This window comes from Haplochromis burtoni, unplaced genomic scaffold, assembly GCF_018398535.1.
Source record: "Haplochromis burtoni strain Fernald_Lab_line unplaced genomic scaffold, NCSU_Asbu1 Contig_113, whole genome shotgun sequence".
Lineage (NCBI taxonomy): Eukaryota > Metazoa > Chordata > Actinopteri > Cichliformes > Cichlidae > Haplochromis > Haplochromis burtoni.
The window spans coordinates 1-26,520 of record NW_024582474.1 but is presented as its reverse complement, the minus strand read 5'-3'; the positions used below and the strand labels follow the sequence as shown (position 1 = coordinate 26,520).

Genomic DNA, 26,520 nt, shown 5'->3' with positions numbered 1-26,520 from the left:
CTACATAAATAAGATTAAATTGAACTGAATTGAATTGAATTGTCCTATAATAGTCTATTACTGTGAAGTAACTGGGAGTAAGAAGTGGGAATAACCAGCTAGTGAAGCAGTTGAGGTTTGTGAGATTTTATACCTTCGAATGCTGAGATAGCAGCTGGCCAAGCCCTCATATCAGCTGTTTCTCTCAGTCTTTGTGAGTAGACTAGAAACCTAGAACAGTCTAAGTCATTTTCTTCCATGTAGATTGTTGTGCCCTCTGGGTGCTTTGTGCGGTCAACTTGCTCTGTGACTATTAACTGTGTGGAATTTGGTTAATTGTTTTCCAACCCAAGTGCAGAATGCAGGAGACCAAAGTGAGCATAAGGTGAATATTTAATGCTGGATTGATCAAAGGAAAACATGATCCCAAAACAGAAAGCAAAAGGAGGCACAAAGAGTAATTATACAAGGAGTGTAATACTAGGACGCACTAGGAAATCTAGAAAGCATACTGTGGGTGACTCAACAGAGGGGCAAGAGGAGACTGAGACAATAATGACAGTAATGAGGCTAGGGGAAACGGTGGGGGAAAACAGCTAGAACAAATCAAAGACAGATGGGCACAATGGGGCACAAAGGGAAGACTGTACACATTTAATAAAAAATCATTATAAAAAAATGTAATATATAAATTGTAAATTATAAAATAACTGTACAAAACCAAAGGCAGAATAGCCAGAAACTGAAACAAAGATATATGAAATAAGATACTTAGAAATGTGGCAAATAAGAATAAATAATAACAGCCAAACTGAGAACCCAAAAACATTGAACTAAGGTGTTTATTACTAATAACTGACCCAACCAGTTATTTGATTTAAGGGGCTTTTTCACACAAGACCATGTAGGTTTAGATTTTCCCCCCGGTGCACTGGTGCACAGTCATGTTGGAACAGGAGAGGGTCATCCTCAAACTGTTCCCACAAAGTTGGGAGCATGAAATTCTCCAAAATGTCTTGGTATGCTGAAGCATTAAGAGTTCTTTTCATTGGAACTAAGGGGCTGAGCCCAACTACTGAAAATGACCCCGCATCATGATTCCCCCTCAACCAAATGTTATCCTTTGCACAGTGCAATCAGACAAGTACTGTTCTCCTGGCAATAGCCAAATCCAGACTTGTTGATCAGATTGCCAGACAAAGAAGCATGATGCATCACTCCAGAGAACACTTCTCTACTGCTCTAGAGTCCAGTGGCGGCATGCTTTACTTCACTGCATTTGGAACTTGGTCATGAAGTGGCCATTCCATGAAGCTCTCTATGTAATCTTCTTGAGCTAATGTGAAGGCCCAATTTGGAGATCTGTAGTGATTGCCAACCTCAGCACACTATGCAGTTTACCTGGCCTACTAGTTCATGGCATAGTTGCTGTCATTCTCAATGACTTCTACTTTGTTATATTTCCCCCCAACAGTTTACTATGGAATATTTAATAGCAAGGAAGTTTCACAGCTGGACTTGTTTGGAGGTGGCATCCTATCACGGCATCACACTAGAATTCACTGAACTCCTGAGAGCGACCCAATCTTTCCCAAATGTTTACAGAAGCAGTGTGTATGACTAGTTGCTTGAGTTTATATACCTGTGGCCATGGAAGTGATTGGATTACCTGAATTTAAGGATTTAGATGGATAAGTAATACTTTTGTCAATATTCTGTACATAAATAAATAAATATTTCATTTAATAAATACTTAATAAATACTGATTGCAATGTTTTTTTCAGCAATACTTATTAAATCTGCCATATTTCATCATGGTATTAGTTAATGCTTTGATGCACTGCTCTCTTTATTTTCATCTCTCACTTTAATACAATGCATGATTGGATACAATGCTTGAGTAGCGACCATCAGATGTACACTACTTTTCGTAAAACATTGAAGAATTCTTTGAGTGCACTATATAGTCTGTACTCACTATATTTTAGACGGTACTACATTTTCATTGAACCAGTTAGTGGCCCCTTGCATCCTGTGATTCGTGACAGTGTCATCATGGAGAGAACACTCCCATCTTCAAAGAAATACTACATTATATACAACATCATTTTATGTTGATTTGCAGTGACCCTTTTCTTTAAGAGGACAGTATAAAACCCCCACACCACCCCCACTGTTGGAGTTAACAATGAATTCACTTTCATAGTCACTTAGATTGTTTTTTGTTTTTTTTGCTGTCTAGACACAGAAATAGAAACAACGATAATTCTCAGCCTGAGCCTGCTCTAATCAGACTATGGTTGGATGCTTATTTCAGTACCAACATCACTGTACGGTGCATTTGTGTGGAATCCTCTGCATGTGTTCTGTTAGGATTTTATAAATTTTATGCAAATATCAAATGTGAATTTTTTTTTCCAGGTATAAACATGGAAACTACAGTTACCTACTGATTATTTTCTAAAGCAAATTTCTGATTTTTATCTCTTTATCATGATTATGATATAGTGTCAAAAAGTACAAAAACATCATCTGTTCATTTTGACTAAGTAAAAAAGTACAACAATTAATTCCCCGATTAGTCTGAAGTTCAAATCTTGACTTAGAAAGTGTTTTGTTTTGTTTTGGGTTATTTTAAGTTGTCCAAATGAACTAGAACTAGAACATTTTATTAATAAAGTGTAGTAGTATTTCCTAAAATATCAAACAACTGAGTCTGTTCTTTGTGGAATGAAAAATACATTTGTCCAACAGTTGTGGAATATTTCTGAATAAGATTGATCTACTGGGCACAGTAAGTTAAGGCCTTTATTGTATGCACCTTCTGTGTTTTTAAATCAACCAGCAGAGGGTGACATGATGACTGTCCTTCAGCTGGATTACAGCATACAGCTGTTTCTATCACTGTGGTGAAATGATTGCTGCTTCTGTGACACAGATCTGTCACTCTTAGCATAAACTAGTCAGACAGCAAAGAGCTGTCATTCCTGTGTAGTTATTTGTCACATTTGCTTTTTACATCAGCGTCTGAGCAGCAAAGACACGACTATTGCAGACAGACAAGATGTGTTTGGTCGTCCTCAAGTAAACAAAGGCAAAAAAGGCTTATACACATTTTCCAGTCCCATCTGTGTGTCTCAACCTCAAAATGAGAGAGTACATTTTATTTGCTGGAAAATGTATGACTGTATCTCTGAATATGTCTGTAGCCATAACTATTTTTAGCGTTCTGATCTGGGTATAACTGGTCTGCCTCATTCTCCTGTTTTCCCTTTAAAATTATGTATAGGAAAAGAAGTAAGAGAAGAAACTTGTTCCTAATGCCCCATTTTCCACAACCAGTTGACTACCCCCCCTCCCCCCAAATGCATTTATTGATTTTCTAAATGTTTGCATATACACACACAGCTGAGCATGATATCAGCAGAAGCAGGACACTACCTCAGGCCAACAGGACTCAAGTTGCGGACAGTGCAAAGGTGCCCCGGAGACTATCCAACATATAGTAGCAGGGTGCAAGATGCAAGCTTGGACAGAGTACACCGAGCGGCGCAACCAAGTAGCTCTATAGAAACATCTGCGCCACATGTGGACTAGAACTCCCCAAGTCACTAAAGGAGACACCATCAAAGATGGTTGAGAACAAATGGGGCTAAATTCTTGTGGGAGTTAGGAAGCTGCTGTCCAAGCAACCAGTCATAGTGGTGATTGACAGGGAACAGAGGACTGCAGTTGTGATAGATGTGTCAATCCCAGCAAATAGCAACATTATGAAAAAGTTCTGTATGAATGCCTCACACATGCTTATGCTGCATAGTCATAAACATCATCATCATCAGTCATCAGGTGCTCTGCTAGGATAATAAGCTGGCCAAAATATGAAATATAAGCCACTGACACCAAGACAAGAAAGCTCCTTACCATACGTGGAGGGTTCCATCCCAAGCCTAGTGCCACTGTACACTGAGGGGGAGGAAAGAGACTGATTAGTCAGTGTCAGAAATACTATCCAAGATGAAACAACAAAGATCCATCAGTACATCAGGAAGATGTAGCAATGATGTAGCACTGAGCATGTGCTTAGGGAATACCCCAGGCAGCAGAAACTCAAGAAAAAAAGAACAGGGACCATCTTGGAAGGACAGGTCCTTCCAGTTGCTAAAAAATAAAATGTCACAGAAAGACCACTGCCTTAAAATAAAATAAAATAAAATATCACCCACAAAGAAACCAAATTAAAGCGCAATTTTTTTTTTTTTAAACTTAAGCTTGCTGAATGTGATACTAAACTTTTATCTGGCTCAACTCTGCAAGATTACTGTTGAGATCTTTGCATAGTGATTATAGTACTTGTTGCGAGTGTGTAAGATAGGTTAGATGGAGTTACAAATGACTTAACATGAAATAAAAACGTCCCTAGATTTTGCCACCCCTTCTGAAGTAATTTAAGAAAAGCCTTTCAGTAACAATGTCGTAACAACCTTGAGACATAAATTAATAAGGTCATAAAATGTAACACTAACATGACACGACTGTGCTTGTGTTACACCTTCAGCCAGAAAACCTGCTGCTGGCCAGCAAATGTAAGAACGCAGCAGTCAAGTTGGCTGATTTTGGACTGGCCATTGAAGTACAAGGAGACCAACAGGCTTGGTTTGGTAAGACACACACACACACACACGCGCACACACACACACACAGAAGTGTGCATGTGTCTGTAGGTGTTATTAAAAATAACACAATTAGAAAAGCATCTCCATTAATTTCAAAACATATGTACAATTAGAAAGAATGCTACAGACAAAGTTTCATGCTCAAAAAATTAAGGAAGCATTTAGAAGACAAAGATGATCTAATTCTAAATAAGAGATTATCTAAAAGATAAGACAACCCCCAAAACACAAAGGGTTATACAAGTTGAAGCCACAGATATTTGTCCTTCTTTGGGTTTTCTCATTGTTTTTTCAACACTTTTGACTAAGGTCAGTCTCATACAGGGAGTGCAGAATTATTAGGCAAGTTGTATTTTTGAGGAATAATTTTATTATTGAACAACAACCATGTTCTCAATGAACCCAAAAAACTCATTAATATCAAAGCTGAATGTTTTTGGAAGTAGTTTTTAGTTTGTTTTTAGTTTTAGCTATTTTAGGGGGATATCTGTGTGTGCAGGTGACTATTACTGTGCATAATTATTAGGCAACTTAACAAAAAACAAATATATACCCATTTCAATTATTTATTTTTACCAGTGAAACCAATATAACATCTCCACATTCACAAATATACATTTCTGACATTCAAAAACAAATCAGCGACCAATATAGCCACCTTTCTTTGCAAGGACACTCAAAAGCCTGCCATCCATGGATTCTGTCAGTGTTTTGATCTGTTCACCATCAACATTGCGTGCAGCAGCAACCACAGCCTCCCAGACACTGTTCAGAGAGGTGTACTGTTTTCCCTCCTTGTAAATCTCACATTTGATGATGGACCACAGGTTCTCAATGGGGTTCAGATCAGGTGAACAAGGGGCCATGTCATTAGTTTTTCTTCTTTTATACCCTTTCTTGCCAGCCACGCTGTGGAGTACTTGGACGCGTGTGATGGAGCATTGTCCTGCATGAAAATCATGTTTTTCTTGAAGGATGCAGACTTCTTCCTGTACCACTGCTTGAAGAAGGTGTCTTCCAGAAACTGGCAGTAGGACTGGGAGTTGAGCTTGACTCCATCCTCAACCCGAAAAGGCCCCACAAGCTCATCTTTGATGATACCAGCCCAAACCAGTACTCCACCTCCACCTTGCTGGCGTCTGAGTCGGACTGGAGCTCTCTGCCCTTTACCAATCCAGCCACGGGCCCATCCATCTGGCCCATCAAGACTCACTCTCATTTCATCAGTCCATAAAACCTTAGAAAAACCAGTCTTGAGATATTTCTTGGCCCAGTCTTGACGTTTCAGCTTGTGTGTCTTGTTCAGTGGTGGTCGTCTTTCAGCCTTTCTTACCTTGGCCATGTCTCTGAGTATTGCACACCTTGTGCTTTTGGGCACTCCAGTGATGTTGCAGCTCTGAAATATGGCCAAACTGGTGGCAAGTGGCATCTTGGCAGCTGCACGCTTGACTTTTCTCAGTTCATGGGCAGTTATTTGCGCCTTGGTTTTTCCACACGCTTCTTGCGACCCTGTTGACTATTTTGAATGAAACGCTTGATTGTTCGATGATCACGCTTCAGAAGCTTTGCAATTTTGAGACTGCTGCATCCCTCTGCAAGATATCTCACTATTTTTGACTTTTCTGAGCCTGTCAAGTCCTTCTTTTGACCCATTTTGCCAAAGGAAAGGACGTTGCCTAATAATTATGCACACCTGATATAGGGTGTTGATGTCATTAGACCACACCCCTTCTCATTACAGAGATGCACATCACCTAATATGCTTAATTGGTAGAAGGCTATACAGCTTGGAGTAAGACAACATGCATGAAGAGGATGGACAAAATACTCATTTGCCTAATAATTCTGCACTCCCTGTACTGATGCAACACTTGGACCCTACAGAGGTTGTACATGTAGTCGAACTCCTTCAGGATGGCACATCAATACATGCCATTGACAGAACGTTTGCTGTGTCTCCCATTCCAGTGGTAAGTGCATGGAGGAAATTCCAGAATTTCCAAGCAGTTACTCTAGGAAAGCTGGACAGGACCATAGAAGGTCCTTAAGTGGCATGCGTGTCCTTTGTGCTGGAAGAAACAGTATGGCCACTGCCAGAACCCTACAAAATGATCTCAAGCAAGCCACTGGTGTGAATGTCTCTGACCAAATAATCAGAAACAGACTTGTATTATTGTAGGATCTTTACCTTTTAATATAAAAACGGCTTGAGGCAGCTGTTTTGTTTTTGTTTTTTTTAAATTTGGCACTATATAATATAATAATTTGATTTGAGGGTGACCTGAGGTGTCAGCATCCTCTAGTGAGCCCTATGATCACTGCCCAGTATTGTGGAGCCCAAATGGCATTCATCATAGAATATCCAAATTGGCAAGTTCACCACTGCCACCCTACGCTTTTCAGAGATGAGAGCAGATTCATCTTGAGCACATGACAGACGTGAAAGAAGCTATGGAGAATGTTATGCTGCCTGTAAGATCATTTAGCATGGCTGTTGTGTTGGTGTGTCAATTATGGTGTGGAAAAACATATCCATGGAGTGATACACAGTCCACTATAAGCTAGGCAATGCGACACTGACTGCCAGAAGATATTGGGATCCTTCAACCAATTGGCAGATCCTGTGCTGGTGCAGTGGGTCCTTGGTTCCTTGGTTCCTCCTGATGAACAATAATGTCCAGCCTCCTGTTGACAGAGTATGCATGCAGTTCCTGTAGTACAAAGGAATTGATACCACTTGACTGGCCGTAACTTGGAGCTCAGCCCAGGGATAACGTTTCCCCTGACGTTCTGATTAGTAGACAACCCATTTGAACCACAGCTGCCCCACCACCTTTTAAAGGTATCACAAAAGACAAATCAAACTATAAAAGTTAAGCACCAAAATAAGAGGTTATCTAAAGCATAGGAGCAGAACCTTTTAACCCTCTCAGGCTCAAATTAAACTTTTTGTTGCTAATGCACAACCAAGTCCTGCAGTGGTACTTCTGAGTAAAAAAAACTCATAAAATATGTATGTGGGGTAATCAGGTTGTTAGTTTTTAACTGTTGCAAATCTGCAACGCCTGCCTTGAGAGGGTTAAAATGCATTCTTTTCTGTACTTTCGCCAAGAAACAGGGCCTTCATTTGTGTTGCTTTTTGTTTTCGTGTGTAGGCTTTGCGGGTACTCCCGGCTACTTGTCTCCAGAAGTGCTGAGGAAAGAAGCATATGGTAAACCTGTAGACATCTGGGCATGTGGTAGGTGTTTTTTTTTTTCTATTTTCAGCACCACCTCTGCCAATTTTGTTCTTGGCACTCAAACAATGGCTGTTTATGTGTGTAGGTGTGATCCTCTACATCCTTTTGGTTGGGTACCCTCCGTTCTGGGACGAGGACCAACACAAACTCTACCAACAGATCAAAGCTGGAGCATATGATGTTAGTCAGCTTCTCATCTCTGTTTCTCTTTAAGTTAAATAAGATGTGGTACATATTTTTATTGTATATGTGGGCATGCTTAGGTGTGCGTTTGGTTTAGTTTCCCTCCCCAGAGTGGGACACAGTGACTCCCGAGGCTAAAAATCTGATCAACCAGATGCTTACTATTAATCCAGCCAAGAGAATCACTGCCCAGGAGGCTCTGAAGCACCCATGGGTCTGCGTAAGTAGCATATACACATCCAGCATCCTATTAAAACAGACAGGAAACAATATTTCACAGCTCCTGATTTGACTATCAAGCAATTTGTAATTTGCAAATCCTCTCTCAGCAACTATGAGAACATGTGCTTAAAACTGCCAAATATGACATGTGCAAATATGTGCTGACATGTCAGCTTATCTTGAATATGGTTTTTTCCATAGACAGGCAAAAGTTCAGCCTATTAACCTTCAGCAACCAAGAACTGAGTTCCACATGATAAGTTAAATTCCTGCAGAAATCTCTAGACTCTCCAAAGAAGTCTAGAAAATTACAATTATGTTTAAAGTAGTAGTAGTAAATTGACATCTTAAACAGTGTGTTAGTGTGTATAATAAAAATACACTGAAATGTTCAATTTGTTTGGCAATAAATCACAGCTTGATGCTCTGTAAATAAATGTCATCTTACAAGGGCCTTTGATTAATGTAACAATTCAAGAGACTCTGGATTCTGAACTAAAAACACAAGCTTGAGCCCAATGGAACACTTTTCTTTCAGGAAAAGTACTTTTTGATAAACGTGTTTTTTGATACAAGATTCAGAAGGAAAATGCAGTTAAATGAATTAAATGACTTGTTTTGACTGTAATAAAATAATCAGAAACACAGTTGCTATCTAAATGAGCTTTGGTGCTACCATGTTTTGTTGGTAATTTTTTGGGGTATAAAAATGTCAGTTTAATTCAATGAATTCAGTACTTTTCAGTTTAAAACTAGTTTATGTCAAATGTATTATTTGTATTATTTTAATATTCCCTTAGGCAATTGTATTCACTGGAGTTTTAAGTGAACATTTGCCAGTTTCTGCAATAAAACTTTGGCACAATATCTTTAAAAATATGATCATAGCAACAAGAAAAAAAAGTTACATTTACAGTATTTTCCATTTATAATTTGTAAAACAATATTTTCTTGACTGTCTTCATCAGTTTAAGTCACAAACCCAGTACCTGTGATGTTTGCAGGAATAGTTAGTAAGAATGACTAATGTAAAATTTGAGAGAAATTGGCCCAAAAACGCAACAAAATCACTAGCTAAGTCAAAGATCTAAATCCTTAACATAACAACATATCATTATCTCTGTAAGGAAACAGAATGTATTGTGGGGATACTGTAAAGCCAAGTTGAATCTCTTTATCCTGAAGTTTTGCTGAAATTTTGTTACCTAAGGGGCCTCAGAATTAACACATTTCACCAATGCAGAATCTCACTGGCAGCTCCTGCCCACATAAACCTATCACTGTCACAGCTGCTCTTGTAACATTTTATTTTCAGCATCTCTTTCTCTGTCTCCCCACAGCAACGCTCAACGGTGGCCTCAATGATGCACAGACAGGAGACCGTCGAGTGCCTGAAGAAATTTAATGCCAGGAGGAAACTCAAGGTGTGAAAATATTTGATGGTTCAAAAAGAAGTTGTATCTCTGATTTCAGGAGAAAGGAGGAAACCCTTACTCTAGCTTAATGTCTACCAGTTTTGAACTGATTTCAGATTTTTTAAAAGGAGCTACAGTAGCTATAAAAACAATTTGCCCTTCCCTGCTGTAGTCTTCCTTTTTAAACACAGCTTAAGAAGTTTGTAGTGTAGTAAAATGATAAGGGAGGCATGGGGGATGCTTACTGTTATCACACAGACATTATGTAGGAGTAGGTAATGGATAATAGGTATTGATTTTTAAATAACTGGACATTAATAACTTGAGCTTATTATATAATAGTATACCATAGGATATTTGTTAATAGGCCGCTCAGTCTATTTCTCTTGGCAAAACTTAGGGTCAACAAAAAAAGGCAAATATGAAATTTAAACGTGAGCTCAGTGGTCAAACGCGACATATTATTTGGAAACTGTTGCGTGATATTTAGACTCAACATGTACCAGTATCTTTTCCTAAATGTTTCCAATATAAACAAAGGCAGTTCAATTCGGAGATATCATTAGAAACAATTGAACATGATTTATTGATATACAGAATACAATTATGTTATTTGGAGATTAGACTCTGATGAGTCACTGAATGACTTGGGTAAGGCGGAGATGTGGAGGGTGTGGGTTGCTAGAAGGCACCTGGAAGGGCAAATGATGGATGAGCAGTGAGATTTAAAGCCTGAAGACTAGATCACAAATGTCGCAATAAGCTTGACAGTGTGGGAGTGATGTAAGGCTTCGATTAGCCACCAAACACAATGCTATCCTTTTTGTCTTCCTTGGTGAACTTTATGTTTCTATCCACTAAGTTGAAGAGAGCAGTGAAGGATTGTAATTCTTGGATTTAGATTTTGACCCAGGTGTCATCAGTTTATGTGTACCAGTGGCTAGGTGCTGTCCTGGTGCTTTCCACTTCCTCCATGGAAAGGCTGGCTACAATAGGTGACACCGGAGACCCATGGCACATCCATGTTTTTGTCTGTAAAACCCTCACTGTATTTAAAATATGTGGTGGTAAAGCAGTCTAACAGTGTGCAAATCTGATCTGGGGTGAAGCTTGTTCTGTTTTCCAAGGAGCTGTCTTGTTGTAGTTGTTTTCTGAGAGTTTCCACTGCCTCAATTGTAGGTATGCAAGTGAAGAGAGAGACCGCAATAAAAGACACTATGGTTTCATCTGGATCAAGTTTTTGGTCCTTGTTGGTGAAGTCAGTGGAGTTTTCGATGTGATTGGGGGTGTTCCAACAACGGGTGCTAGCATGGTGGCAAGGTGTTTGGAAATGTTGTAGGTGGCTGAGTTTATACTGATAACACTGGGTCTGAGTGAGACCCGTTCTTTGTGGATCTTTGGAAGTCTTTAAATACAGGGTATAGCTTCCCCTTGGTGTAGCCGATAGGTATTGGTATAGTGTCAGCGTAGTTATTTTCGTGTGATAATCCATTGTGTTTTGAACAACAGTGCACCTGCCCTTGTAGCCTGGTAACATGGTGATGTTATGGTCTTTGCTCAGAGATTTTCTTCTTTTCTTGTATTGTGAGGTTAGACAGGGGAACATTTGCACTGGAGAGTGTGAAGCCTCCTGATTTGCTCTGTTTCTGTTTGTGTTAATTTATTAATCCTTAACATACAGGTTAAAAGTTAATTCACGACACCAGCATATTAAATAGGTTTCAGGGTGGATTCTTATAATGCTTTTCTGTGTTCTTCCTCATCAGGGTGCCATTCTTACTACCATGCTTGTCTCCAGGAACTTCTCTGGTGAGTGTTGCTCTTTAAAAAGACAGAGGTGATGAGGAGAGGTGACATGCCATCTCTTCAAAACTTTACACCTACACACACACAGACACACACAAAACACACATTAACACATAACAGGCTCATGGGAGATGCTATGGTAGAGATTTGTCTTATTTAAAAGCTCACCCAACATAGCTGTACTTATATTGTGTCAGTGTCACATATAACTAAATCTTGTTTATTTGTCACTTTGTTCTTTTATGATAAATGACAAAAGCTAAGTCACTGAAATCCATAAAGAGGCTAATAGTAGTGTTAAGAAAATGAAATGAACACTGACTGGCCTGACCCGATTTGCTTGACTAGCAAATCTAGAGAAAGCCAAATATTTTTTGCAACATGTTTTGTATTTGTTGTGTATCAGATTTCCATTAAAATGAAAGGATTACTGGCTAAAAACTATAATTCTTTTTTTTTAACCAATCGCATTTTGACTTACAGTTGGTAGGACTAGAACCATTTAACAAATTTAACATCGTAAGCCCTCCTGTATATTAAAAAAAACTATAAAACTAAGAACAACTGATATACCAGTATTTATTTTTACATTTTCCCCAAACATACAAAATTAGAACTCTTAACACAATAGTTTATTTCTAGTGCTACAACGTGCATTTTCTGGAGCTCATCAAATTGCAAGCAAATTAATTACAAACAGTGTTCATCAACCTGCACAAGTAGGTCGATGAATCCTGTTGAATACTTTCAACACCTGAAAAAAAGTCTCAGCATGTCAAGTATCCTTGGGCAAGATACTAACCCCAAGATGCATCCATCGGAGTATGAATGTGTGTGACTGTAGTTAGAAAGCCCTCAGTATAGAGGTAGTGCTAGTGAGAATGGGTGTGACTGGGTGAATGTGGCGTGTTGTATAGAGCGCTTTGAGTACTCCGGGAGAGTAGAAAAGCGCTATATAAGAATCAGTCTTTTTAGCTACATTTAAATCTTATTGAATTCACTACAATGCTTATTTTCTTAATTATATCACCATTAGAGTTAAAAAGAAGGATAAAACAGTTTTTTTTTACCATGCAATTGACAAGTGACTAGTCTGTGAGCAAGCAGTGTCCTTCTGTTTCTCTGTCAGATAACCGTATTGAATGTCACATCCAGTTGCATAAGACCAAGATAGCTCAGCTTGAGGCTTTGCAGTAGCACTTCACTAACCAATGGGTAATGTCACAATGTCATGGTTCATCTGGGATGACAACATCATATGGGTTTGTAGACTCTTTGAGTTATATTTGTACCAGTTATCCCTATAGTGTTGTGGACTGGCTCTTCATTTAAAGGATCAAAGCTTCTGATTCCAAAGGATATTGACCAACATGTAATGCCAGACTACCGAGCCGGAGTTGAGAAGATTCACCTGGTTCTAACTGATAACCTCTGGATGTCGATCCTGCTATCTACTGATGAAATACTTTGAGTAGCCCTGCAGGTCAATTATGAGATTCTGCCTGTTAACAGCAGCTCTTCACTATGGTCCATGCACATGGCAAATTTAACCAGGTTATTCTTTAGTGGCCAGGAAAAGAACTGGCAAAAGTTTAATCAAATAGTAACAGTCACTTGATGAATTCACCAGACTTTTATCCTAATTTAACTAACCTATTCTATGCTAATGCTGATTTCTTGTACAAGTGTTGAGAGGAATGAGAGTAAGGAGAAGGGGTATGCACTGATCAGGAAAGAGATCCGCTCTATCCTGTGCCCAGTAAAGTTCAAATGGGGAAGCTGTGACTCAGTACAAAGGCCTCCAGCTCATTTGAGACTATAATCCAACGTGACAAAAATGAGTAGAAAAAAAAAAGAGCCAAAAATTTGAATTCCGGTTCCTAAGTTCACAATGGTTGGGCAACGGTTATCTTCTGGTGCTTCCTGTTGAAATTTCCAAAGTCCTTTCCTGGGGCACCAGATACTCAAAACAAGAATCACTAGTAGAATAAGCTGTTTACATACAGTTCTTATGAAATGGGGAGACATAATTATTTTTATAATAGCCTGCAAATATGTTCATTTATCTTGTAAAGTTGGACATTATAACATGGAAGTCTGTGGGGATTGGCTCACTTTTGAAGTCAGCCTCAAGTGTCCATATGAAGCAATGCAATTTCTCCAGTCTGTAGACAGATTCGTGGCTGGCATAAGTACCATAACATCCTGCAGTAACACAACATCCCCTCTTGTTTATGGATAGAACGAACATCATTTTTTTCAGTAGCACCATGAGTAAAGTCACACCAAGACGCCCCGTGGGAGCTGTGTGAACAATAACAAGGATAATGGAGGGCTGTATCAGATGATGGGGGCGATCGTGGCTCAAGAGTTAGGCGTTCGCCTTGTAATCGGAAGGTTGCTGGTTCGAGCCCCGGCTTGGACAGTCTCGGTCGTTGTGTCCTTGGGCAAGACACTTCACCCATTGCCTACTGGTGGTGGTCAGAGGGCCCGGTGGCGCCAGTGTCCGGCAGCCTCGCCTCTGTCAGTGCGCCCCAGGGTGGCTGTGGCTACAATGTAGCTTGCCATCACCAGTGTGTGAATGGGTGGATGACTGGATATGTAAAGCGCTTTGGGGTCCTTAGGGACTAGTAAAGCGCTATATAAATACAGGCCATTTACCATTTACCATGATCTGACTTCCACAATGCCTGACCGACAGTCAAGTGAGATTATGATAAATTAGAGCACAGATTGAAGGAAAAACAGCCAACAAGTGATCAGCAATTGGGAATTTCTTCAAGGTTGTTGCTTAAACTCAGGGGATGATCTCATGAAGCTAGTTGAAGACTGAAGAATATTCAAAGCTGTTCTTGAAACAGATTTGGCATTAAAATACAATATCACCCATATATAAAGTCGTTTTGGTTATGCTTTCTTTCTACACAAACCCATACGTGTTATTTTTTAGTTTTGATCCATTCACATAGTAGTATTAAAGTTTTGACTGGTACTGTTAATGATACTCTGTATTTTTCAGTGGGCCGTCAGACTACGGCCCCTGCTGCTGTCAGCGCTGTAGCAGGAACCACAGCTGGCATCGTGGAACAAGGTAAACACATCTCGCAAGCACATCTTTTAGCATTTTCTCCCTGCAGCTTTTAAAACTTTACATCCTTTCCCCTCATTGAGGCAGGAGCAGATGTGATTAAACGGAAATCTCCCAGGGTCACAACATCACACACTCCTTTAGCTCTATCCCTCAGCTTGTTTTAATCTCTCTTCCTAAATCTTTCTCTCCTCTTCCTCACCCTTATTGCTTCTTTAACTTTTTGCCAAGGTAAGCAATCTCATTTCTCATCTGAAGGGAAGAGTATTACAGACTTTTCTTTCCTTGTACAGACAAATAGCATGCACTGTGGTGTATAAGTGGGAGTTTAGTTATCACATTTTAAATGTGGAGTGCAGTAACTGTTCAGTGCTGCTTTTAGGTTGGGGATCACACATCCACTCAGAGCTCCAACATGATAAAAGATTAATGTCAGCAGAACTGGAGTGTTTTAAGCTGTTTCTTCCTTTTTTTTTTATCAGCATTTAAGCAGCAAAACACATACTTTATTTTTTCCACATCATCCCAGACTAATTCCTGCCCATCAGTGAACTCTGTGAATTAATCCAGCCTACTCTTCAGATTAACAAACCCATTATCATATACCTGCATCTCTGTTCCTCTTCCCTCATGCTTTCGCTCCTAATCCCCCTTCTATCTATGCCTGTGCGTGCAACGGTGCGAGAGAGTGTATTTGGATTATACAGAGAATTAGTTTGACTTCTCCCCCCTCCCTCGTGTTTGATGCCCTCTGCTTATCTAATGCTTTGGGCAATGGATCAGGGTCAGGAAGTGCTAGCAGGATGGAGAATTCTTTTTAATATATGTGTGAGTTTTTGCACATTTTATTCATTTGCTTTTTAAGACGCAGGGAAAGAATTTTCCATTTTTTCAGAGGGAGGGGTAAATTCCTTTCCCCCCTCCTCCTAGTGGTAGTGGATGGGAGGATAGGCATTGTAACTCTTCACATTTATTTGTGCACTTTGACAAGCAGGTGATTTTTTTTTTTCTTTTAAGCCAGTGCCTGCATGCATGCATGAATGACCGCGGATGTGGATCTGCATTTGTGTGAGCAGATTACAAAGTCGTCATCTGAAGGTAAATAATGTGTACTCTACCATCTGAGGGTGTGTCGTTCTGCCTCTCTGCAGCAGCCAAGAGTCTCCTCAACAAGAAGGCTGATGTCAAGGTAAGCTAGGTCATCCTCTTCATTTTCATCTGCAGTGTTTCCTCTTTATATTCTTGGCTGCCCTTCCATACTTCTACTACTTTTATTAATCCGTAAATGTTTTGGTCAAAGGCAGATGCAAACTATTCGGGGTGATCTTTTTAAACCACGATTGCGTTCACTTTAATTTTTTGGAAGATATTGTTTTTGGGTGTCTGTGATGGCTATATTGTTTTCTTTCCTAGGCTTTTCTATTATCCTTTCACATTATCCTTTTAATTTAATTAGAAATATTAAAACAGGGGAAGACATGTTTGGGAAGGTATCCAAAGTTGTTTTAAATTGGATTCCAAAAAACATGTCAGGAAACATATTAAAAAAGATGGAATTGGTGGAACATCCAACAACTTTTTTAGTTTAACTGACAATGGGCCAATATAATGATTAAACGTAAAAACACAAACACCCTACTGAGTGTCAGACCTTCAGAATGATCATAATGATGATGAGGGGTTCAACCATTTAAGAACAGGTTTCTCACAAAGAATTTGGTGACTGTATTATTACTATTCAAAAGCAAATGCAAGGAACAAGGCTGAAAACCCAGTATAAATGGCTGTGATATTCACAACCTTAAATGACCCTGCATTAAGAATGCACTTTTGGCTATTGGAAAGTATGTGGAAATCTGAAAACCGTTGTCAGTAAATATAGTTCATTGCTGATAAAGCAAGTTAAAATTTTAATGTGCCAACAGTCAAAATGTAAAATTCTTTAAGAAAATTATGGTTAGCACATCCACTGTGCTAGAGCAGAGGGATGATCCAGCTTGTTTTAAGTTTAAAAGCCAGTATCTCTAATGTATAGGAGTGCATTAATACACATGACATAGATAAAGTGGATATCTGTGAAGGCACCATTCATTTTGAATGCATGAAGCACTCAGAATATAGACACAGTCACATGTAATGCACTCAAACACAGCTGTGGCTCAGCAGGTAGTTTGGGTTATTCGCAGTCATACGGTTGGTGGTTCAGTATGCAGCTCCACCACTGTTAATGTTGAAGTGCACCTGGCAAGAACTCCACTTTGCCCCCAGTATCCATTGTGTGTGTGTGAATGGGTAAATGAGGCTTGTAGTAAACTGTGAGTGGTCAGTTTAGGTCACACTTCTGCACAGCGACCTCTGATGTTGTTCCTGGAATCTGCTGGAGCCATTCTTCCAGTTTTGGGGTTGCAGTTCCTAGTGTTCATATTACCACTGGGACCACTTTGTAGTTTACTTTCCACGTCTGCTCCAGCTGTTCCTTCAGCCCCTGATAGTCCTCTGTTTTCGGATACTCCTTCTTCCTCATGTTGCTGTCTTTTGTTCCTTGTCAGCTACCACTATGTGTTGTTGGTTGGCAAACAGGTGCTTTTCTGTCTGGAACCCAAAGTCCCACAAGATCTCAGTGCTGTTGTTTCCACCTTTGGTGGTGTCTCTCATTACGACGGGCAGACTGCTAGTCTGTATGTGGCACAGATGTTCCTGTACACTGTCCCAGCGACCTGGTTGTGCATCTGGTGCTTAGGGCCTGTTGCTGTACTGCCATGATCAGAGTGTCATATCAGCATGTGAGGCATGCAACGATGTGCACAGGACAACTGACTGTCAGGATAAAACAGAAAACAGATGGACCAGACACAGGAAGACAGAGAAAACAAACACTGACATCAAACTGACTAAATACAGAGAATGAGTGAGAGAGCTAGAGTGCGGGACAGAGAGAAAGGGCAAGAGAAACATGGAGGCAAGACAGAGACAAAAACTTTACATTTGCAACCAGATACAACTGACTACACACAGGGGGTGCTGGGGAGGACACACAGAGGACACATAAACTAGGGCAAACAGAGCACGCAAGGGAACAAAATTCAATGAACTAAGGACTAGTACCAGGGCACGCAAACTGAATACAAGAATTGCACAATTCCCTAAAGAATGAACAAGACCAAACCAAAACAAACTCAAACTCCTTTAAACTGGCCTTTTCTAGTCACTGGTAGGATGTCTTGATATCATCTACTTCTTTTATTTGTCGATGGTACTTTCCATGCAGCGGCTTGGTCATCCATGACAGCTCCTCCTCCTGTACCTCCTCATACTTTTGATAAATGCTGGATACACTCAGTTATTCAACCAAATAGATCTGATTTTATTTAAGTAGGGTGAAATTTGTAGTGTAATTACCTATAATGTGTCTCACACAGCTCATAGTTTAACTTTATTTATTTATTTATTTATTTATTTATTTTTCTTTGTTTGTTTGTACCAAAATAACAGAGGATAATGTCTTGTTAAATTAAATGCTTTGTCGATATAAAATATCAGCAGATATTATCTCCTCCTTACAAAAAGTACAAGTCCAGACAAAAAAACTCAAACTCTGGGTCACCTAGGAATCAGCTATGCCTTTGAATGATAATGGTAAATGGTCTGTATTTGTATAGCGCTTTACACATCCAGTCATGCACCCATTCATACACTGGTGATGGCAGCTACATTGTAGCCACAGCCACCCTGGGACGCACTGACAGAGGCGAGTCTGTCGGACACTGGTGCCACCGGGCCCTCTGACCACCACCAGTAGACAACGGGTGAAGTGTCTTGCCCAAGGACACAACGACCGAGACTGTCCAAGCCGGGGCTCGAACCGGCAACCTTCCGATTACAAGGCGAACTCCCAACTCTTGAGCCACGATCGCCCGATGACTTAGAGAAGCATGTATAATGTGCTTTCTTGTGAGATGTATCTCTATCACACAGAAAGAAAACTTGCTTAGATGATGGAGTAACTTTGTCAGTTTTTAAATTTCACACAACATCATAAAAATTTGGTATCAAAATCCACATTTTTATTTAAGTGTCTGATAACTGGAATATATGTCTTGAATTTGTAACAAATGAATACATTTAAAAATAAGTAAAACATTTAGCAGTTATGTTTTTGATTTCGATAGATCTCTGTGTCAACTGACTTGCATGTGCTTGGATGGGAAGCTTCCCCTGTCCAATGTGGCAGAGCAATTCTGTATTTATGTGTAGCAAAACATAATGATTTTCTTCATGCACAATGTATTTTAAAGATCTGTCACAAGTGCCTAAAACACTTGAATCGTACAGTGGTTCTGATTGGAAAAAAATCACTGCAACTTAATAAATCACTAACAAATAGGAAAGTGTTGCCACCGACAACGAAGCATCAGACAGAAGCCCTTCTTCTTCCATTCCTCCTGACCTGTTTCCTTATGTCACTCTTCATATCCTACATTTCTTCATTTTCCTTCAGCTTCTCTTCCCTTTTTCATCCTCCGCACAACCCCTCCTCTCCCTTCTTAAGGGTTTAGATTGGTAATCTCAGATTATTTCCCACCAGATGATTAATCTATCATTACACAACCACAGCTTGTCCTTTGCTGGACCATGATGTAAAATGTACATAAACAACCATGGAGCTATTTTAGCATTCTGGCATTGGCACAGGCACTATCTCTCATTAGAACTTCCACATCTCCTCTTTGTTTCCAGCTTTTTTTTGTAAATATGCTTTTTTTTAAAGCTTCACACGTAAGTGTCGTAACTAACCCTAATGACAAGATATTTACAGTATTTTAAGGTTGCATGTACTGTTCAGTATTATTTTTGGTAATTGTTTCTTATAACTTTGGAAAGAAATAAACAGTAAACTTCACAACAAGCAATTTTGTGAGTTGCTGGGCAAAAGACATCCCGACAATTACAATATCTTTAAATTAATGTATTTTAAGTGTTCCTTCTGCCTGATGTTGCTATCACTTGGTATAGCGACGTCTATCACTGTGTCCTTTTTCTGCTTATTATCTACTATTATTATAGCCGGTTGGTGAGCCATCACCAGCTTGAATGATAAATGAGGAATTTTGTACAAAGCCCTTTCAGTGCTCAAGTAGAGTAGAAAGGTGCTCCATAAGAACCAATCCATTTACCTGTATATAAGTTTGTGTAAGCAATCTATTCAGGTTTAAGTTAAATGCACTTTATGCACTTTAAGTGCAAATGTGTTATTATTCTGAGCCTTGTCCTGTCCAGGTGGCTCTTCTGTGTTGTGCCATGCTTTTATGGAGTGGCTGTTTGGTTTCTCCAGTCTAGAGGTCTGAGCACTCCTCACTGCACTGCACTGCATATACTATGTTGTTTGTTCTGTTTGTCATTTTGTTTCTTTCTACTTGGTGTTGTGACGTTCTTTTTTGTGCATCTGTGCTGATTTGAAAGCTCAAACTGAAAGCTCAGTTGGGATAAGTTGGATATTTTAAGAGCTTTCTTAATGTATGTGTTCTTTTTCTTTCCCTTTTGGCTTAAAGGCAATGTTTTCTGCCAAAAGGGAAAGGATGTTACAGGATACTGATTACTCCAAGCTTTTGTTGCAGAGGGTGGTACAAGTCAAAGAGTAGGTACTGGTCTATGTGTATAAGTTTCCAGCAAAGTTCAATGCTGAGGTTGAGGCCCAGCCTGGAGACCAGTGGCAGAGATGAAGCAGTTGTGGAGACTGACTAGAAGGCTATGCTCCGGTAGTGTGGCTGGAAGCCAGCATCAGTGACCCTCAACAGGCTGGTGACAAAGGAAACAGGGACCTTCAAGGTGGTTTTAAAATGGCCTGGTAATGAAAGAGGCAGAGGCCTTCAGGAGGCTGGGAACAAAGGAGTCCCTCTGGAGGCATTAGAGCTTTAAATAAAAAGGCGGATTGGGAGAAAGGAGAGTTCCTTTATGAACCTTAAAGTAACCTCGAGTTGATCTCAAAGCTTTGGTTATGTGTGGTGGGTGCTTAATTTGTTTTAGTGTTGTAACCCTCTCTTGGGATACGAGGATATGCAATAGTTAATGTGAGAAAATATAATAGCATTCAAGAACACTCTTAATGCTTCTCTCATAAGTACATTACAAATTTGTTGAAATATAACTATGTTGTGTTTAACAAAGTTTACCCTTTTTTCAGTGATAGAATTGTGAATATAAGCTTTTTGGATTTCCCCATCAGCTAGAAAAGCCCCATGGATGTTGCAACCAACTAGCCTTTTTTTAAACAGCATAGTATGCAAAGCATTGACTCCACAAGTTGATAGCTGAGAGTATTTTTAGCATTTTTACGAAACGTTGCTGTTAGTATTTGGCAACAGTGGTGAGATCAGCTTCAGCCCCTGAGCACACTGAATTTCCATATGGACTTTTTTTCTTGTCCTTTTGCCTAACACAACATCAATTGTACCGTGGAAAAATATGAACAGAAAATATAGAATTCCAGTGATTCAAGCATGAAGTCTGTGAATAATTCCTGTTTTTGCATGTTTCTTCTGATGTAATTGAAATAGAAAAGTTATGCCTGTGATTCTTTTTGCTGTACATTTAACATGTTACTAGTGGCTGGCTGTGTTTTCTGTGTTTGTTTTGTTTCATAAGTTTTGCATCTCTGTTACGTTTTGACCTCATTTTCTCTATTTGAATGTCAGGAAGACACATTAGAGATACTAATGCAGTGAGTCAAAATAGATGCTTGTTTTTCATGTTTGACAGATATTGTGGAGTTGATCAGCTGTTATTTATTTAATTTACCATTTGCCAGGTTACATCCACAGCCAGTGGGCAGTAATGAAAAAGAAAAATGCTGTGATTGGTGTTTGGATTTTCCTGCATAGAGAAATGAGTCAGCATGAAAGATTGTTGAAAACTTTTTTACCTGATTAATAATATAGCAAAAAAAAAAGTGTGGAAACTGTTTTGGATCCATAGTTGAACGACTACACTCTTGATTCTAGACACTACTTTTGTCTTAGGAGAATTTTGCTGCCGTCAGCTATTATTAACTGTATACTTTTACACAGTTACCACCCACTTCACTACCAGCAAAGGTCACATCTCAGAATGGTTGCTGAGTACTAATATAATACTTTTTGTTTCCTGCACAGCCTCAAACAAACAGCACGAGAAACAGCATAGTCACCAGTCCCAAAGGCAACATCCCCTCTGCTGCACTGGTATGCAGCTCTATGTGTTTCTGTCTGTCCAAAACATTTCTAGCAGTGTGTGTGTGTGTGTGTGTGTGTGTGTGTGTGTGTGTGTGTGTGCGTGTGTGTGTCTGTGTGTGTGTGTGTGTGTGTGTGTGTGTGTGTGTGTGTGCTGTGTGTGTGTGTGTGTGTGTGTGTGTGTGTGGGCGAGAGAGAGACAGTCAAAGAGAGACTGAGAAAGGGGGAGACATGTATGGTTTTGGTAAAAAAAAGAAAAAAAAGGAAAAGCTCTATGGGTTGTTGCTATGATTTTGTGCTATGAAGTTTTCAATCGCTTTTAAAGTAACAGCTCAATAATTTTGCTTTTTAACTCATTTCCCTTTCTTACCAAGAGAGTACAGTTAGGTCCAATCCCAGTAACAAACCCCTTAAAATAAAACAAATACTGACACAGGTTGTACTTATTGGAATTATTCTTTGTGTTCATTCTTTGTAAAGGTGTCCATGCATGTGCTGCTGTAAAAACATGATTCTAGGAGGATCCAGATACAAGCATACATAACCCAAAAGGCACAAAAAGAAACAGTGAGAGTCACTACCCACTGGGGTGCTCGCTTGAGAACTACTAATGGATCCATTTAGGGTTTTTATTTTCTTTTTTAACTGGCTGGTTAATGCATAATAAAATAACCTTGTTGCTGTGGTTGTAGCCACACATCAAGAAGCTTTGTATTGGGTTGTTTCTTGATTTGCAAACCTCTGGGATGGGTCTATACAAGTCAAAAACTTTTCCAGGCATAAATTTGGCAAATCATCCTTTCAAGATGATATGCTTCTATGTGTTTGGACCATTTTCAGAGCATTTGCTGTTAAGCAGTCATCTATGGTTGATGAAAACATAGCCGGTGGCAAGTGAAGATTTTTGTTTTTATGCTTGCAGTCACAGCTCAAGAAGTTTCTGCATTCCATCAGTTCTACTTTAATGTCCCCAGGACAGTAGAACTGAGAGTCCCGCTGGGGAACCAATGCATGGTCCACATCTCTGTAATTGTTTAAAAATCTAAAAACACTAGGAGAATGCACCTGGTCTCACTTCCAATCAAAACCACTTTAAAAGGCTTACAGCCAGGAGGCTGTGAAACATTGCACTTTTCAATCAAAAACTGAAGAAAACTGATTAAAATTTGCATCAATTTGAAACAAAAGTTGACATTTATGGTACCTATGTCAACTTGTTAAGGCTGTGTGTGCGAGCAGGCAGGGATGAGGACCCAAACGCAGGACTCGTGGAGACAAAATTGCAACTCGAAACCACAGATTTATTGCTGGCAAAGAACAAAAACCAAACCATGAAAGCACTAACTGGAACACACAGGCAAAATCTGAGGGTACAACGCAACAGAGAACAAAGGAAAACATAGGGCTTATATACACAGAGGCGTAATCAGGGAATGGGAAACAGGAGGGAGACACAGCTGGGAGAGATTAGGGCTAACGAGACAGAGGGAACTAAAACTAGATTCACTGCACATAAGACATAGACCTTCAAAGTAAAACAGGAAACAAGAGAAAATCACCAAGACGCAAACTCGACACTAAACCAAACCTATAATACTAATAATAATAATAATAATAATAAAGATAAATCATAATACAGAAGAATACCAAAACATAAGGAACTGAAAATGCTGGGTCAAAATGACCCAGAACCATGACAACACTTTTCTATGCTACTAAAAGTGATATGTTGTGTTTATTTTTAGCTCCATGTTTTAAAACTTCTGTAGATTTGCCTGATTCTCAGTTCACGTATAATTAATCACTACTTATCATTTAGTGGACTTTTGTGAGCCTGAGATTTGGTTCACACACATTACTTGCATTTACACTTTTACACTACACCTATTATTTGAAACATTTAGAGTAGGGGCAATACTTGACATACCATGCATGGTAAATATGGTCCATATCTATCAGGTCTTAGTACTTCAGAACCAAGTGAATTTGTGTAGGCCATTAAAAGATTTTTGCAGTTCCAGTGGGAAAAAAATCCAGTCTTAATTTTGTGAAAATATATATTCAGTTTATCTGAGAAGACATGTCTGTGTTATAATACAGTTAATACAAGGTACAGCTGGGAGGCTAAACTGGTAGAAACTAAATCATGAAACCTGAAAATCCAGATGACATGAACCATGGAAACGTGAGGAGGTAAACAGACTACTCAACAATGAACAAAGGGAGACAGGGATGGATAACGAGGGAAGTGGAAACACATGGGAAACACAGCTGACACAAATGAACATGAGGTCACGGGGGACGCAAAACTAAACACACTGGAACACGGGACTATCAAAATAAAACAGGAAACATAGCGAGACGTACACTGTGACAACACGAGCAAGTGAGCTAGAAGGCACACTTGAGAGAGGGAGTGAGACATGAGGGGCTGAAGAAAAACATACATGGATACACATGACAGAGCAAGGGAAACATGTAAACAGGAAGGAGAGACGAGACACAAGGACACAAACAGAGGAACACAGGACAAAGACACAAGGGGAACCCAATAGAAAAGAAACTAAACTGATCGTAAACAAACTCATTAATGTAATAAGAATGACCTCAGAACTAACCAGTAAACTTAAATTACAAAAATTACTTTTTGACAATAAATGCACCTAACAATAAGTTATAAACAGCTTTGGTAGATAAAATACTTTGGGATGCATTGTTTTGGTCTTTCAAAATTTTCTACACCACTTACTGTATATGTGTGGCAGAATCACATACATGTAGTACACTACCATACATTGAAAGTTATTGTATACAAGATTAGAGAGGGTTACAACACTAACTGCATTTATTTAAATTAGAATAAAATGAATGGGATTAAAGTGATCACTTTGATGAGAGAGAGAATGCATGCGACAGAGAATTTAGTTATCATTCACAATTGTGGATTTATTGGGAATTTAAGGTCATCATTTACCATGAACTCTTTCCAATCTTTAACGTACTATTCAGAATTTTTACCATCTTTCCATGTGTTACTCACATCCTACGCTGTGCTTATCTTTCTCTTATGTCTCTCAACCTTTTTTTGCCATCATGAAACACCTTCACTTGTTTCCACAACTTCTTTCTGTTTTCTCCCCTCTCTTTCTCTCCATTCTTCCTCCAGGAACCTCAGACTACTGTTATCCATAATCCAGTAGATGGGATCAAGGTACATCCTCCTCCCTTTTGTCCACATATTATTTTCTTATACTGGTTTTCATTTGTCATTGTCGTCCCTACATTGTTTCTCTAGCCATGTGGGCTAAACTGTATTTTTCAGGGTTTTTGAAGTTTCTTTAATAAATGTGTGCATCTCTTTGTATATTTATGCATGTGGGAGACAGAGAGAGTGTGAGTTGCTTGAGTCCTGTGAGGTGTTTCTTTGTCTTATGGTCCCCTACTGTGTTTAGATCAGTGGAGCTCAATGGTTCTGCCACTGGCTTAGCAATCTTCATATGTCAACTAGAGTGCTACCAGAGTAACCACCATACCACCACTGTACAACCTATGTGTAACAATGGCTAAGAAATGTGTGTCTCTGTCCATTTATGGTAAGACAGCTCAGTCCATTGTGTCGGAGTGATGCAAAGTCAAATGCTTGGCTTTGTATACTTGGTATACATGGTGTGGAGGTTTTGTAGATTTTAATGAAGAAATTTGAGCGTGTTGTGAATATGTGTGCATGCATTTATGGATGTGTAAAAAAACACATTTATTTTTATTAATTTTATTAATTATTTATGTGAATTTTTTGTAATCAGGTTTCTGTACTTTGCAGGAATCATCTGATAGCAGCAACACAACTATTGAGGATGAAGATGTGAAAGGTAGGCCACATACATGCAAAGACTGACTTTATTAAAAATCTCATAGCAATACAAGACCCCCTTTTACTCTTAAACAGCGTCTTTGTGTAGCACATCACAAAATCTATGTAGTTATTGTATCAAATATTCATTTTATGTTGAAGATTTAAACATCTAAAATTATGGAATTTCCTCACTTATATCATTTCGACTGAAGAAGTGTAGTTCAATTACCTTGGAGAATAAATTAGCAATTAGAGTCACAGGAACCCATGATACAATAATATGTCAATAAGGGATTTTGATACATTAAAAGGCAATGTATCAATCACATAACTCATCACCCTGGTATTTGTGTTTCTATATATATTTGTCATTTGTCTTTTTTTTTATTTGTTTTTTGTTGTGTAGTTGTAGCCTCTCATATTTATATTGTGAAACAAAAAACAAGGAGCACAAGAGTCCAGATCAAACCAAAAACAGGTCAACACAAAACAAGACTATTCATGAGTCCACAGTAAAGTCTGGGGGTTGACCCGAAGGTCGACAACACAAGAGCCAAAACAGTTCAGGGGGCCGACCGTGCATGTTAGGCTCCCCTAACATAGTCATTCCCTAAACTCGTGGTGCTTGACTCAGTAACTCCAGGTTTAGAAACAACAGCGTGAACACAGTCATTAACCCTGAATGTGGGCTCAGTAAAGGCAGTCTTTGGAACAGTGGCCATGGGTGAGACGGAAAAATTATTGTTATATTCAGAAGACACACAAAAAATAGCTCCAGAAAACACAGTCACAGAGTCTGACGCAGCAGAAAAACTGTCCCTTTCACTCACCACAGCCGACTGCTTACATGTCCCTA

General features: G+C 39.2%; 1 protein-coding gene across 2 annotated transcripts in view; it reads left to right on the top strand.

Moving 5' to 3' along the window:
• The window catches only part of LOC102297714 (calcium/calmodulin-dependent protein kinase type II subunit beta), a 51,490-nt gene extending 24,981 nt beyond the window's left edge, over positions 1–26,509 (top strand). Inside the window, exons 7-17 of one of the 2 annotated variants that reach the window (XM_005928955.3) lie at positions 4,536–4,638; positions 7,809–7,892; positions 7,978–8,072; positions 8,173–8,295; positions 9,638–9,721; positions 11,479–11,521; positions 14,538–14,609; positions 15,758–15,795; positions 21,755–21,823; positions 24,978–25,022; positions 25,632–26,509. In XM_005928955.3, the coding sequence (XP_005929017.1) occupies positions 4,536–4,638; positions 7,809–7,892; positions 7,978–8,072; positions 8,173–8,295; positions 9,638–9,721; positions 11,479–11,521; positions 14,538–14,609; positions 15,758–15,795; positions 21,755–21,823; positions 24,978–25,022; positions 25,632–25,706 (831 nt within the window). In that variant the 3' untranslated portion in view covers positions 25,707–26,509. The remainder of the gene's footprint in view (positions 1–4,535; positions 4,639–7,808; positions 7,893–7,977; positions 8,073–8,172; positions 8,296–9,637; positions 9,722–11,478; positions 11,522–14,537; positions 14,610–15,757; positions 15,796–21,754; positions 21,824–24,977; positions 25,023–25,631) is intronic. The other variant, XM_042223497.1, reaches the window with a different exon arrangement.
• Positions 26,510–26,520: the final 11 nt, after the last annotated feature.